At 37.9% G+C, this 15397-nt stretch overlaps 1 protein-coding gene across 3 annotated transcripts; it reads left to right on the top strand.

The window, feature by feature from the left end:
* Positions 1-998: 998 nt before the first annotated feature.
* On the top strand, positions 999-10812 carry LOC138058302 (histamine H2 receptor-like). 3 transcript variants are annotated; one of them, XM_068904235.1, is made up of 2 exons: positions 999-1094; positions 8181-10812. In XM_068904235.1, the coding sequence occupies exon 2, from the start codon at positions 8303-8305 to the stop codon at positions 9296-9298; it is 996 nt and encodes a 331-aa protein (XP_068760336.1). In that variant the 5' UTR covers positions 999-1094; positions 8181-8302; the 3' UTR covers positions 9299-10812. The 3 variants fall into 3 exon arrangements, with proteins under 3 accessions (XP_068760336.1, XP_068760338.1, XP_068760337.1); XM_068904237.1 differs by lacking the exon at positions 999-1094 and adding an exon at positions 5969-6139; XM_068904236.1 differs by lacking the exon at positions 999-1094 and adding an exon at positions 6859-6985.
* Positions 10813-15397: the final 4585 nt, after the last annotated feature.

The following is a 15397-nucleotide window of genomic DNA, read 5'->3' as shown; positions in this document are numbered from 1 at the left end:
AGAAATAACACACAAACAGCGGTGACAAACATCAGATACAAACGCATCATTTGAAAATATCTTTTACTTGACGTTTCGTATGCTTCTGAATATGTATGCAGAAGCATACGAAACGTCAAATAAAAGATAATTTCAGATAATACGTTTATATCTGATGTTTGTCACCGCTGTTTGTGTGTTATTTCTTATAAAAATGTAATTGTGTTCAAGAACTGAACTACCTTATTGTTTACCCGTTAAACAGCATATTCTTTGTGTTCCAACATCAAGTAGGCTTGATGAATTAAATTTGTACTTTTTTTCCTTCGCATAATTGTACAAGTTCTCCACTAATTCATAGCAATATAGATAAATTTCAGTGATGTTTATTGTGATAATCTTTTACTGTAAAGACTTTTCTGCTCATAACTTTATTGTTTTATTGTTAGAAAGATATTTTTTCCTCGCTCTCGTCGGTAAGAAACTTCATTTTTGTAACTTCTAATATAACTTTTTTCCAGTTTTTGGGTAATTCCGCAATTTGGCGCACAGTTTTTTGAGCATTGTTTTAAAAGGGTTCCTTTAATTGAAATTGCTACCACTGAAGTACTTTCGTTATTCAGTAATTTACTAGTAGACGAAATACAAATTGATACAGCTATCATTAATTGAAAAGTTCGACTGCTTGTCAAGTCGCCTCTACACTGGTAATTTAAGTCAATGTAGAATTTGAATTCAAGGCCAAATGCATCCGGAGGGATGTGTTAAAAGAAATTAACCGCAATGATTTCCGATGCAACATAATAATTTCCTTTTGAAATTAGACTCTCAGCCATTGAAGCCTAATTGATCGGAATGGTGCTTCGCACTATGCATCGCAAAACCCTGGCGCTACTGGTCGAATACGCATCAGTTGATATGATAAATTGTTTGGGACACACGGCGGCTTTGAATAATTAATGACATACATTTTGAGTGTTGAACGAATTTATTTGCTGGAAATTATCGGCAAAGTAAGGTGAAAGTTGAAACATAACAGATTCACCATACGGAGAACTGACACGGACGCCCCAGGCCAAACACACTTCGTCCTCGTTTCACGCGGAGAAGAAACGGTAAGTAACGATTTTAGATAAGCGAAACGTATTTGTAAATAGTAGAGTCAGGGACAAACAAGAAAAACGAAAAATATCTTTGTTATAGTGAAAAAAATAGCTTGCATGTGATCTAAGTCACCATTGCGTAACTGACTTGTGATATATATACATATAACAAATAATTTTTTTCCGTTTACGCCAGGAAGAAAATAAATTACATGAGGTTAGATTTTGGTACTAGAAAAAAAATTACCTACGATTTCCAAACAGGTGACGCAAGACGTTTTCCGAGATCTCCTGATCCTATGACCTCACTTCTTGGCTGTATAACAGTTTGAGAGAAATGGGAAGAAACTAAAAAGCAAACTGAAAAATGATACGGCTTCGTATCAGATTATGACCCAGTTTAATAACATGACAATAAGTGGGTAAGCTTTGCGTAGGACCGAAAAAGGGAAGATTATCTTTCATAGAAAACAAGGGAACTCTGAGAAATGGAGTAGTTCGAAAGCATAAGAACAAGAGCTCCCAAAAGCATTGACGGATGCAATTGAGATGAAAGCCTTGACATGCAATTTGAAGTAATTACTCAATGAGAAGTTGCTAATATCCATGCGTCCAAATGGACTCGGAAGCACACTATTATGTGTCGATGAAAAAAAATAAAGTATTGAATGTAGCTTGATTTATGCCTTTGCTTGGTTCATTTTTGCCACTGAAAAGGTCGGTCATTTCAAATCATCCTCATTATAATCGATTCTCTTTCATAATGGTCTTTCACACAAGGGATCGTATTGTCTCCTTCCACGATCCGGTTTTTATTCTTGTTGTTCATAAGAATCAGCTTCTCTTTTTTTCATTTTATCTGGCTTAAATCTTAACTATCCAATTTCCATGGACAGAAATATCAAAGCAATTGCTGTTCTTTTCTTTTATTCACCGAATCATGATAATCCTGGTGATATCTACATGGCAAACAAGCGTTCATGCAAAGTAATAACAAAATAGTCACTCATATACCTCACAGTACACGATTAACACCTTGCAGGTCTTTGAAAATCCTAGTGTTGTGTCTTAGATTGTTTTTGGGAAAAAATGTCGATTGAAAGTTATAGTGATTTTAAATCAATATAAAGTATATTTACTTTTTTACAGCACTTGTCATATTTATGTTTCAGAAATTTCCAACTTGAAGTAGATATGGATAGCATGCTCCGGGACAAAAAATCACTCCTTGTTTCATGGCAGCTTTAATGTCGATTCGAATTAATACTCTGGTTTTTTTTCTTATGCTCCTTTAAATTACGAATGACTAGCTGGCACTTTTTTCTATTACCAATTAATGATCTGCTTCGTCAAGGAATTGTTTTAAATACCTTAGAACAATTAGGATTCAGAATTAAAAAAAAAAAGGCATTACCCAGTATTCCTTGGAAATGAATAATGCGCTCGATATAACGCTTATTTACAAATTAAATCTTTAAATCATTGCTGACGAGTAGTAATCTTGGATTATTGAAGAGCATTCGACAGTAGCGTTGGAAGCAAAGAAGGACGTCAAGGAGAGAAGCAATCTCATAGGAATAAACAATCGTCAGGTGCGTGATCTTCTTTTTGCGCATATGACGTATCAATGCATATACGACGTAACTCAAGATGGCGCTGAAAAAGCAGGCGAACGAAAAAACGAAAATTTGCTCAAGCTCACCCCATGCACAGGATACCCAAGACTAGAATCGTGTTCTCTTGTCGAACGCAACAACAAAGTTGAAATAAGGTTTACCAAGGAATTCTTGAAAATATTAAAATTCAAAACGTAGTGATAACATCTCATTTTATTTTAGTGTATTATTCCTAAGAGCTATTTAGATCTTAATATGAAAATAAAATTGCAAGAAAGTTGCAAGAAAACAGTTTGATTGTTGACCTAAGTACGGTAATATTGGTTGAATGACAGGATCGTGGACCCCCAAAGAAAATCTTTGAGTCATTTGGACGCAAATAGTGTCAGCGCACATGTCCAAAACGATTGAACGCACTCGAAACGCTTTTGGCTCTCGGTAGATATTTAATCCCACGTTTTCATAACTGGTTGAGTTTGCGCCGGTTGCCGATCCTGGTTTATGCACTAGGCAATTGTGTGAGGACTTTATCTTGAATTTTCAGCGTTCTGAAAATCAATTAAAATCAGTTTTCTTTGCTCCTTCATTAAGCCTACAAGAGATATTCGGAAATGCTCCACTATACGATAAAACCGTGACGTTGTCGGTTTTTTGGTACTTCTATTCTTCGCTCTGCAACATTTAGGAGATCAAAGGACACATTCATATCTTGCTTTCTAAAATGGTAATTCTAGTAAATCAAAAATTATCCTATTTTCTATTTGTTTTCCAGTCGTAAGTCCTGAATTCAATATATGATTTTAATGCATGCTCAAATCGAGTCTTTGATTCTTCCACTGATTACCAATTTGTTGATGGAAAGAGCGTAGAGCGGTTTTCAATTGAGCCCGGTGTCGAAAGTTATTAGCGAATTGCTTTGGTTTATGATTACTTTATTCCGTGATTGGGTCAAAGTTCTCGCACCACTTTTTCAACCAATCAGAAGTGAAACCAAAACCAATCGTGGCTCGCGCTCATTTGAAAAACCGCTCTAACTCAGGAGCTCTAACTTCTCTCTAGAAATGGCAATTTAAACGGCTCGAGAAAGCTGCATGTTCGGCATATAGACAAGAATACCAAAATGGATTAAGAGTATAACCACTACTCAACCCAGTCTTTCGATACTGAGCCGGTTTCATAGTAGAATTATCATGGAATTTAAATGAAAGTCCGTGTTTTTTTTCTTAGCTAGAGGAAAACTTCTCCGAAATTTCTTTAACTGAGAGAAACGTGACAGACATCAAGGAGATTCACATCTCCTTGAACAGAACCGGCACATGGATCATTTATTTATCCATTAAAATTATGAGAACCTACTCTTGCTAAAAATATTTAAAAAGTACAAGCTTTTGACCGCCTGAACTGTGGTCTTTAACCGGTGAAATTCTAGAAGAATCATGATAAGCAAAACAAGATAATAAAAACTGAGGATACTGTATCGTCCAGGGAGTAGACGTGGGATTGTTCCCTTCAGTTGTGATGGTTCGATCTTTCCGATAAGAAAATACATCGGATTCATGTTAATATTGGGACAAACATTAGCTCTCAGTCTTATAATATCGAGGGTAAAACTCAGTTCGACTTTCTGATAGGTGGTGGTGTTGCTTTCCCGTTAAGTCTAGAAGTCTCTTTTTTATGCTTTAAGCAGCCTTCTGGAGATAATGAAGTTTTAATGTCTCTTAAGTTATTTGTATATTACAAAGTTTGCTAGCATTTTAGCTCGATTTCATGAAGACTTGCTACAGACGTTGGTCATTCATTCCTTAGTAAATGGACCGTTAACAACTCTATTAGGAATTGAGAACAGATAAAAAATGCAGGAGATCATATTACACCGCCTTTCCAGAATTAACAAAAGCTTGAGCTATCAAGCCAGGAGTTCTGTTCATTCAACACAGAGAGTGTCAATTGTTTCCTTCCTCCTTCTCCGAGGCCGTCAGGAATGATTTAAAACTTAATGTTGCTTACGTCCATTGCCATAGAAACTAAATTTAGCCACCTCTACTTTGTTTATTTCTTGCCATAGTACATTTCGTCAAATGGATCGTGGATTATCATTTAATTTTCTTTTTCTAGAACTCCTTAAGTAACTGAAAAAGACGTAAAGGTAAAAGGCTTTTGGATGGCTACAATTTAACTAATGATCAACCAGTAATGATGCATCCAGCTTTGGCTGGCAGCTTCTGTTAGTTCATTTGTTCAAGCGGATTCCACTCTGCAGCTTTTTTCCGTTCACTGAAGGCGTCAATGCTAGTATGTGGCTCTCTTCGACTACTTGTGAAAAATTTTTGCATCTTAACAAACAAGTTAAAGTGTTTTCCACCATAATGTAACCTTTCTTTGGACCTGATAATACATCTTCGTGAGAAGGTGAGATTCATCGACAAATGGAGTTTGTACCCTTGATAAATGCAATGGTAGTTTTATCAAGAAATATACAATTATCCGCTTGTTTGTTTTCTATCAAATTGGTAGTGATGATTTGTTCTTACCACACGAGATCGGATTAACGGGATCGTACAACACAGCACCCATTTTCTTATTCACGGACGAGTGCCCAGCAAATCACTCAGTAAAACCTGATAAAGAAAAGAAAAGAAAAGAAAAAAACAACCTTAGTACAGACGTCCATGACCCAAAAGTGTCGATCTCTGTCACTTGGTCTTGGCCCATCCCCCGGGCCCATCCGCTTATGATATTTTAAATATCTGAATTTAGAATACAGGTCCGGCCAAGTAATGGGCCTATCAGCCTATCAGTTTGCTGGCACACAATATTTCTGGTAATAAAGCGAAATTTCTATCCTCGCGGAATCAATGAACGCCTTTCATTCCAGTAATAGCAAAAGCTCCTCCACACCCTCATAAAAATCAACAACACCTACAATTCCTCTATTCGCTCTAACGAAGGGATAACGCTCGAAACGTGGAAATTCGACCTTCATCAACTCGTTAAAAAAAAAATCATGGTAATAAAGCGGAACTTAAGAAACATTGTCACGATGTATTTTTCTTGCGGCATACGCTCAATCGAATGCACAAATACGACATGGATTCATATCGTGTGCCAATATCTCCAGAGACCGGCTGTGTTTGCAAAGTCTGTTCATTTTAGCAATCCTGAATGTTCCGCAATTATCGTCAAAGAAAAATGCATCATTTTCCAGATTTTTTCGTTTCTCACTGCTTAGCGATCTTTCAGATTTTATTAGTTATGTTCACAACATGCAGACTTGAAAAAACGTCGTGATATTTTAAATACGTGAGCCTTGAAATGAGATAATCATTTCATGGACGGAAGCAAAGTTAATCGATACCGAAAACGAGAATCCGACAGCACTTAGAGGAGAACCCCCGAATGCACGAGAACAGCTTGACAGGGACACCCTAACTTCCTATGCAGGTGATTCTTGTCAGTTGCTACTTGTATATTTCGAACAGTAAATGAAGAAACATATTCGAGTGATTATAGAAGGGACTCAACGACTCGCTTATGAGTTCAGTGAACCAGCGTTATTCATATTACCAAGATCACTTGTGCTTGTGTATTAATTTAAATTTTTTTGATATTCTAGAATAACAATCAAATACAAAGTCCAGTTAAGAGGATTTTCAGAAATCTATAGGGATTTCGAAATGTTATTCAAGATTCAGTGCACCAAAATGAGCAAAAGCTTACTGCAAATAATGATATATTTTATTTGTTGAACGCACCAAACTGATCGAACTAAGTTACTTGAAAATATAAACAGATGGTTTGTTTAATGACGTTTATCTTAACTCGAATTTTCGGAGACTTCTAAAACAACATTTGGTTGACAAGACCGACAGACGGAAAAATAATGAAACATGTTTTTTCGGACACACAACACGGTTAAGGAACTGCAGTGTTTTGTACGATTTGGGGCGTTCAACCAAGTGGTGTTTTTTTTCTATTTATTCTTATGTGTTCGTTTTATTTTTTGATAACACCCTTTCATACACTGTCTTATTTACCTTCGAATTTGCATAATTGCATATGCTCCAGATATGCCTTCAGGCAATCATTTGAAAAACTAGTTAATCCATGGCACCAAGCAGCCGGGCCGACACTATTTTCACAGCAACACTAATCGACTACGTATTACTTTGATCTACTTACGTCGCGGCATTGTGAAATTTGATGTAAGGCAAATGCTTAAGTGTTCCTTTAAAATCAAGGACACTTTAGTGTGCAGTGGATTGGACCGGATAACTGGCTCACCCTGAGGTAGGTAATTTAGGTAGTCTTTTCAATCAGTCACGAAAACTCGCGGCGGCAATTTTAGTCTTCCATTCCAATGTGGCCGCATTCAATTCAACCACCTCAGCCCTTATAAAATGAAATTCAACCGTTGTGTGTTTTCGAGCAAGCGGGTAATGTTTTCAGCCAGCCAAATATTGTCTTCGCTAGTTAATTAATTGGAAGCAAAGATTTAACCAGGATTTCACTTTGGTCCAACCGTACTGGTTAAGATAATTTCGGGTCAGAGAACATATTGGATGAGCTGACCGTGTGGCAAAAAAATGTACTTTCTCGCTGTATACCAAGATTACTATATTATTATAATATATTTGTGAACCTCAAGTTCCCACCTTCCCATGATGCTTTAGAAAAAAGCCCACAATGAATTTTATCCTTTGATTACTTATATTCAATGCAATGTCTTCGGTTGTTACGTATGACAATGGTGAAAACGTATTGCCTGTTGAAAAACTTAGTTTAATTTAGAAACTAAGCCTTGTGCCTAAAAAAAAAAAGAACTTTATTTAAGTGTCTAGCTGTTCTAGCGCTGGAGCACTAATTGGGGACACTGTAAACTGAAACAATCAACTCAAATCAGTCAAATGTTGGTTTTTGAGGTGCTAAACATTTGCTAAACACTTACTGTATGACTTAAAAAGGATTTGATACCCTTGTCCTAAATTTCGAGATCCATTTATCAGGATTTATGAGTGCGTGCGGAAAGTTTCCTTGACATTGCCTTTTTGGAAATTTGTGAAAAAATTGTAATGGAAAATCTCATTAACTGGCGCTGTGAACATGCGAGATCATATTGGGCTGCATGAGAACAATTTAACTTGGTCAGTATCACACTGGGTGCAAAACATGTCAAGGAAAGGTCACAATTTGCCTTGTGCCGATTTTATTATGTACAAATATCTTTTCAAGAAATGAAAAAGCAAAGAAGAATTTGAAATTTAAAGTTGCAAAGATTGACCTAACAAGGTGAATAAACGTATTCTTTAGCATGAACTAGTTAGAGTTTCCCAAAGAATTTTATACAGTTGTTCTACCGCTGTGCATACAATACTCTTACCGAAAATGGTGATGAAAAAAGGGATTTACTTGTTACGTTAACGATTTTAAAACGCTGCTGATGTAGTGCGCATGTACCTCAGATGTAATTTGTTTTCATCTGCAGTTTAAAGATCTGTTCAGGTGTCTGCACTGCGAATTCAAATTGAACCGAGGGAAGCCAAAGGAAGACTCTGACTCTCCCATAAATCGCAAGACACTGTTAATTCTAACATCGAGCGTTTTTTCATGGCGACAAATGAGAGCAGCCTCCAACACCACCCCACGAAAGATCATGGAATTCCTCCTGATACCGTACCTGCAATGGCCTTTGGAATCTTGATTCTGATGATAAATAGTTGTGTCGTCTTACTTATTACCTCGTATGCGAACCTCAGAACAACGAGCAACATTATCCTTGGTAGTCTAGCAGTGTCAGATTTACTTGTGGGATTAATTGGAATTCCTCTTCTCGTGGTGTGCAGCTCAACTTTCTCGTCTCCCGTGTGCGTTAGTTCATCCACTTTTTTCACGTTTACGTCCATGTCCACCGTGTTACACATCACAGTGGTGACCTGCGATCGTTTTATCTACATCATGTGGGCTTTGCGATACGATGAAATCGTCCGGCACGGAAGAGTGTTGACAGCCCTTTGCCTGACCTGGTTCATTAGCCTGACATCGCTTGTTCGCCTCTCCTGGACACTGAACGTCAACATCATCACAGCCAAAGAGGATCTCGGTCTTGTGCAAGAAAAGGAAACTATATACTGGCTGTTCAACTTCATTGCGTTTTTCTTCATTCCTCTGGTTGTCATGGTCGCTCTTGATGCACGAATGCTGCTGCTTCTTCGAAGACAATGTCAGCGGATCGCGCGGGAGAACCTTCCCGCGGCGTTCATGAAGCGAGAGAAAAGGATGCAGAACCGACAAAGACGAGCTGTAATTACCTGTGTGCTGTTGCTTATCCTCTACGTTATATTCTGGTTGCCGTTTTTCATTCTGGAACTCAGTCAACATCACTTCGGCGATCAATTTGGTGTCCCCAAAGAAGTGAACGTAACCATCTACTACTTAAGGCTCTTCACGTCTCTTTTCAACCCGCTAATATATACCCTGAGGAAGCACGACTTGAAGAAAGCAGCGAGGGGGATTTACGGTAGAGTTTTCCCTTGCCATCGGGAGGACGTTTTAAGGAAAAGCTTAACTGAGCAAACGCCACTTAGCTGTCCAACGTACGTATGAAATTCATTCACTGGAGTAGTTTTACATGAACGGACACCAAAGAGATGTTCTGTCAGATCTTATAGTGTGTAATAAGGAAAATACACTGAGATGTTTTCTCTGGGAAAACATTGCTTTAGTGACATACTGTGAGGTGCTGTGAACCACAAACTTAACGCAACATTGCTCCATAGTCCGATTGAACAAGGAAAATGATGTCAAATAGAAATGGTGCCTGTCGAGGCTAGATTACTAACAGTAAAGACGGAAAAAACGATCTTTCCAGAACCTTCAGGTAATGGTACTGTCAGTAGCTTCTCTTGGGCTCCTATGTATGGTATATAGTTTGGGGTATGGCAGCAAACAAAGGGGACTTTAAGAAAGATATCTCAGTACAGCGGCAACGTCGACGGAATATAACGTGCTTTCTCTGCTATGTCATTGCGTTCCGCCGCAAAGGAAACGATTAAGTTCTAATCAGCAGAAAGGCAACAACACGTTGAAATAGGAAGGACACGACTAGTTGTGTTTATTGGGGACGAGAAAAAGCTAACATACAAGAAATAAAGTAGTGGCGGAGAAAAACGAATTACATCACTGTAAACTACGAGACTAAACGTAAACAGCATACTAGGAAAAATTAAGCTCGGCAAGGTGCGAGCGGTAAAACTGGCTGTGTCGAGTGACTAACGCGAGAGGCGACAAGGCTTAAATACCGAGATGTGGCGTAAAATCCCTAGAGGATCAAACTGCAGCCATAAATGCAAATTACGAACATAAACACATCAACTTTGATCACAAAAGCCTTTGTTTACTGATAAATAGTGGCCTTATATGGCGTTTTTAAAAAAAATAGCGGCAACATCTTAGTAACCAAGCGGGACTTCCGAGAGTTTGATATTTGCATACGAACGGGAAATTCAAAATTCAGAAAGGCTGGCAGGAAGGCAAATTCTACCATGGGGAGGGTATCTTGGGACCATTCGTCTAAACACTATATATATATATAGCTGCATTGAAGTGATCGGTAGGGATCATCGTTGCTGGCAAGAAAATCCAGTGAAATGATTGAAAGAAAGATAGCGGTTCCATAAGCATACGAAGTGAAATGAGAAAAAAAGGCTTTGTTCTATCGTAAGCTTCAATTCTCTAATTTCTATTCGAAGTAAACCAAACAAGAGACTTTTAAAGAAAGAACGGCTGAAATTATACTTTTCCTAATACTAACCAACCAAATGTAATTTTTTTGCACAGACTTTTCACAATATTGCTTTATCTTATGTCTGTGGTGGTGCCCTGTGGTTGTATATATGTCTTTTATTTTAACTTAGAATTTATGTTTATTTGTATTTTCTTTCTTTTCTTTTCCTATGAAGAAATAATCTCCCGTAAAAATTAAAAACCTTGTAATTTATAACATAGGGCTAGTCTTAGTCATAACTATTTTAGGCGCTTTCTCCCTCTTTATGTCATTTTAAAGGGTGAAAACTACAATAAACTTTAATTCTCTTCAATGCCGGTGTCATCTCTCTATATTAATTTCCAATTCAAGCACGTGGCCATGCCCATATATAGGCAAAGCCAAACATGGCAAACACTACACTATGTTGTAACAGTTATGGGGATAAACAAATGAATAAAATAAAAAAGAAGGAAAAATAACAAATACATTTTTTTCTACGAATTGGCGTGCCTCGGGAGGCGCGGTGGCCTGACGGTTAGCGCGCTGGACCCCGGATCGAGCGGTCCGGGTTCGAGCCCTGGCCTGGTGATTGTGTTGTGTTCTTGGGCAAGACAATTTACTCTCACACTGCCTCTCTTCGCCCAGGTGTATTAATTGGTGCCGGCAAATTTTATTCTGGGGGTAACCCTGCGATGGACTAGCATCCCATCCAGGGGGAGTAGAAATACCCGTAGTCGCTTTATGCTACAGTAACCGGAGATAAGCACAAGCCTGATGGGCCACTACGCTCGTAGCAGACTTTTGCTGGTGTGCCTCTTCTATATGTCTTACTTATTGGAACACCCAAGTGTTCGCGTAAATTGTTTCATTGATTTGATTATAATTCTTTAAAAAAATTATATCACTGCTGCTATTGTCATTGTTCTCAGCAGTTGGACATGTATTTAAAGAATTCGACAGTCTTTAAATAAAATTGTTTATAAGGAATGTGAGCGGGTTGAATCAACACCTGTTGGATACAACAAAACTATAGCCGTGGACTTCCTCACTCTGATCCGCCTTAAAGTTGAATCTTGTTTCTCGGGGCTAATCCCGTGGTAAAACTGAAAACTGTAGTCGATCGACCTCGTGATTAAACGAAGTACAGAGGTAGAAAAGCTATAAACGCTGGCCAAGAAGTCAGTACTAAATTGCTCAAAAATTGTCATTCTCCTTTCGGAACTCACCTTTTCGGTCGAATGGCAATAAATAAGTAGAATTAATAATGGTAATAAATGTGGTTATGTACATGTTAAGCCCGTTTTAAACGTCGCATTTCACACGTGCCGAACCTAAAACAATAGATTTTTCTCATTTGCATTAGATTTGGCACATGTGAAATGCAACGTTTAAAACGGGCCTAGCTTAATAAATTTAACGTTCGAAGTGCATATCCGATCTTCGTCAAAACACATGAGACGAAAACGGGAATCCAAGTGATTATAAAAAAAAGAATTTAAAAACTCTCAAACAATATCACTTAATGAAATTAGGCTTTTCCAAAAATATTTTATGCCCGAAGGGAAAAGTTGGGCAAATATAAGCGGGAATGAGAACAGTCCAGAGCGTCATTTTTGTCAAAGTACCTCAGTAGTGGAGAGTAAGCCTCGGGAACAAGTAACATTATTAGAACGGCACACTAAATCGTACTTGAGACTACTAATACAACTTAGTTACTTTTCCACGATTGATAAAATTCTTTGTGTCTGTTGAACTCAATAAACTATCCACATGTGTTTTTCGGCATTTACACAAATTGCGGTTTATCTTTCCACTACATGAAACAAACTTATTCTCGCGGACGAGATGAAAAGGTAACGAGGTGTAAACACGAGCCAAGTCGTCGCAGTCCGCCTCCGCCTTCCGCTCTTTTTGCCGTGGGTGTCGTCATAAATATTTCATCAAGTGAAGCTATGATCTTCGCAGTTATGAGAGCAATTTTTGCAATTGCGTAGAGAAGCCTGAAAAATTCAGGACTTCAACGGGGTTTGAGCCCGTGACCTCGCGATTCCGGTGCGACGTTGAAGTCCTGAATTTTTCAGGCTTCTCTACGCAATTGCAAAAATTGCTCTCATAACTGCGAAGATCATAGCCTCACTTGATTTCATATCCGCAGTTCATATATGATTCATTTCATATACGATTTCATCATTGATTCATTCCTCACAGGACCATTGGAACCCACAAATGATCATCTCCCAACGTCAGTCGCTTCTTAGCTCAGTTGGTTAGAGCGTCGCACTGGAATCGCGAGGTCACGGGTTCTAACGCCGTTGTAGTCGTGAATTTTTTAGTCTTCTCTACGCAATTGATAAAATTGCATTCATAACTTCGAAGATAATAGCTTCACTTGATTTCATATCCTCAGTTCTTTTATGATTCATTTCATCTACCATTTCATCATAAATGCTTGAGTTGTCGTTTTTCTTGCTAAAAATGAAATATTTTCCATATTGGCAACAAGCATCGAGTAAAATTAACCGTTGCAAATTAAAAACAATGACGCACACTTTCTATTCCAAAATTCTCATAGTGCAGCCATTTCTCCAGGTGCGCGCGCATCGCAACATCTGGTGTGGAGAAGATAGCGTGAAAAAATAGCCATCAAAAGTGATTTAATTGAAAATATATTAAGGTGATAAGAAATAAAATAATTAACAACTTTCACCTCAGTGTCGGTGGCTAGTGGTGGTTATTAACGTGCCGCAAAGCGGCAAGGTAAATATCCACCATGAGCTACCGACACTGAGGTGAATAGTTGTTTTTGTAGAAACTAAAAGACTGAGATAATATAACATAAAAAGATGATTTAAACTCACTTCTTCCTGCAACGAGTACAATATTTTCGGGCGCAAATTCCGCGCGAGTTGCTCGGAGGTGAATAGCAAAGGATAATTATCCGGATAATAATTATCCGGATATATAATTAATTATCCGGAGTTTGAGCAACCAAACAGAGCGCGCTTTGAACGCTATCCACTGTTGTAGTTTATACTAAATAGAGGATATTAGACGGCCGCGCGGGGATACGAATTTTATCTTCGAGTGCTGAAAGTATCTCTCACTCGTTCGCTTCGCTCGCTCGTGAGAGATACTTTCAGCACTCAAAGATAATATTCTTACCCCCAAGCGGCTATGTAATGTTCTGTTTATTATATAGATATTGATGAAATGACCAGATTTAAAACAACTTGTTTTATTCATTTTCGACATGATGAAAAGTGGTCACCAACTGCTAAAACACGCATGTTGTGTAACATGAAACAAGACATGAAAGTTATGAAAAACAAATCATGATAATGTAAAAATTTTGCAAAAAAAAATGGTAATGTAGTAGAGAATATTTTTATTGAATCACAAAAGTAAATTTCTATTCAATAGAATCTCGCGTTTTATTTGCTAATCGTGTTCGTTAACATTACGACACCTATTATCTCACATTTGAAAGATAAAAATGAAATGTTCACTGCGCGCGTTGAAGATATGATTTTTTAGTAAAAGGAGAAATCCTGGCATTTCCTCAGTATCTACCTGACCTTGCTGCTGACCGTGTGGCCTGGCGCCACACAATCCACCAAGCTGCTGCCCAGTTCGAAGTGGACAGGAAAAATTCACTCAAAGATAAGAGATAGAGGAGGAAGGACCGCGCCGCCTCCACCACCACACCAAACATTTCTTTTCCCTGCAGTCACTGCTCACGGCCCTGTCTCTCCCGCGTCGGTCTGGTCAGCCACGAGCGCGCCTGCAGTCGACGTCAACGTGGATTAACTTCTTAAATCTTCGTTCGCGAAGCCAAGCCATGATATAATAAAGGAAATTAGTATAAAAATTATATTACAAAGTGAAAAGTGCTTTTCGCACTTTCTGATCTGCTACTGTAGCTTGAAGGTGAAAAGGAAGTACTATGATTCACCACCGGGCTAACAGAGGAAAAACAAAAAGGTTCCCTGTTTCGCATTGGTTAGCGAGGAGGAAATTTTATCAATAAATTTGGCTGATTATTCTACTCGACTCGTGTGGTTATTCTACAAAAATTATTCACGTCAGTGTCTGTGAGCAATTGACTTGTTCATCTCCACTTCGGTGAATCACGATTATGATTAATTAATGAAAATGGTTGTCAGAAATATTATCATGTCCTCTCAGCAGCCCAGGGAGTTACAAAGCAAGTGTACGTGTAGTGAAATTTCTCAGGACCTTTTTTTACCCATAATTACACAATAGTTTTTTTGTTGTTTTTCACTACTAAATTGTATAGCTTACACCTTATTCCAAAATAACCGCCATTTTAGTATTCTTTTGTTTCCATGCAAATTGACCCTTATGGCCTCGCTTTCAAACGCAAAATTCAAGAGAATATTTAACCTTGAAGGAGGCCATAAGGACAATTTGCATGGAAACAAAAGAATATTAAAATGGCGGTCATTTTGGAATAAGGTGTATTTCGGAACTAGTTGTTTAACTTACGCCTTGAAGTGATTGTTGAATAACAAGATGTTATTTATGGTCATTAAAGAGAAGAAAAGAAACACTGTACACTTTCTTTTTGCTTTCCTATCGACACCAGTTTACTCTCTGTCCGATTTCCTTGAAGACCAGAAATTTTGGAACTTTCAGGAATATTCTTTACCGGTCTCCCTTGAATTTCCTGTTTTTTAATCAGATCTTTTCAATACCCTTCGAAATAGCTTTATCTTAATATTGTATACTTAACCTTGAAGATTCCATTCTCTAATTAAAATAAAGGAATCAATGTTTGCATGTTCATATTCGCTTCGTTTATATGTCAATAGCATTGAAAACATGTTTTGTTTTTCTATCGGAAATGATAGACAGTGCTTTTCCACTGGAAATTTCTAAGTGCTCTGTATTTTCACTATTTTTTTCCTCTCTATGCC

The sequence above is a fragment of the Montipora capricornis genome, chromosome 7, assembly GCF_036669925.1.
Source record: "Montipora capricornis isolate CH-2021 chromosome 7, ASM3666992v2, whole genome shotgun sequence".
Classification (NCBI taxonomy): domain Eukaryota; kingdom Metazoa; phylum Cnidaria; class Anthozoa; order Scleractinia; family Acroporidae; genus Montipora; species Montipora capricornis.
This window is presented reverse-complemented; position numbering and strand designations above follow the sequence as displayed.

Bases quoted from the DNA above. Each gene is read 5' to 3' on its own strand.
- LOC138058302 (XM_068904235.1), top strand. From the start codon at position 8,303: ATGGCGACAAATGAGAGCAGCCTCCAACACCACCCCACGAAAGATCAT.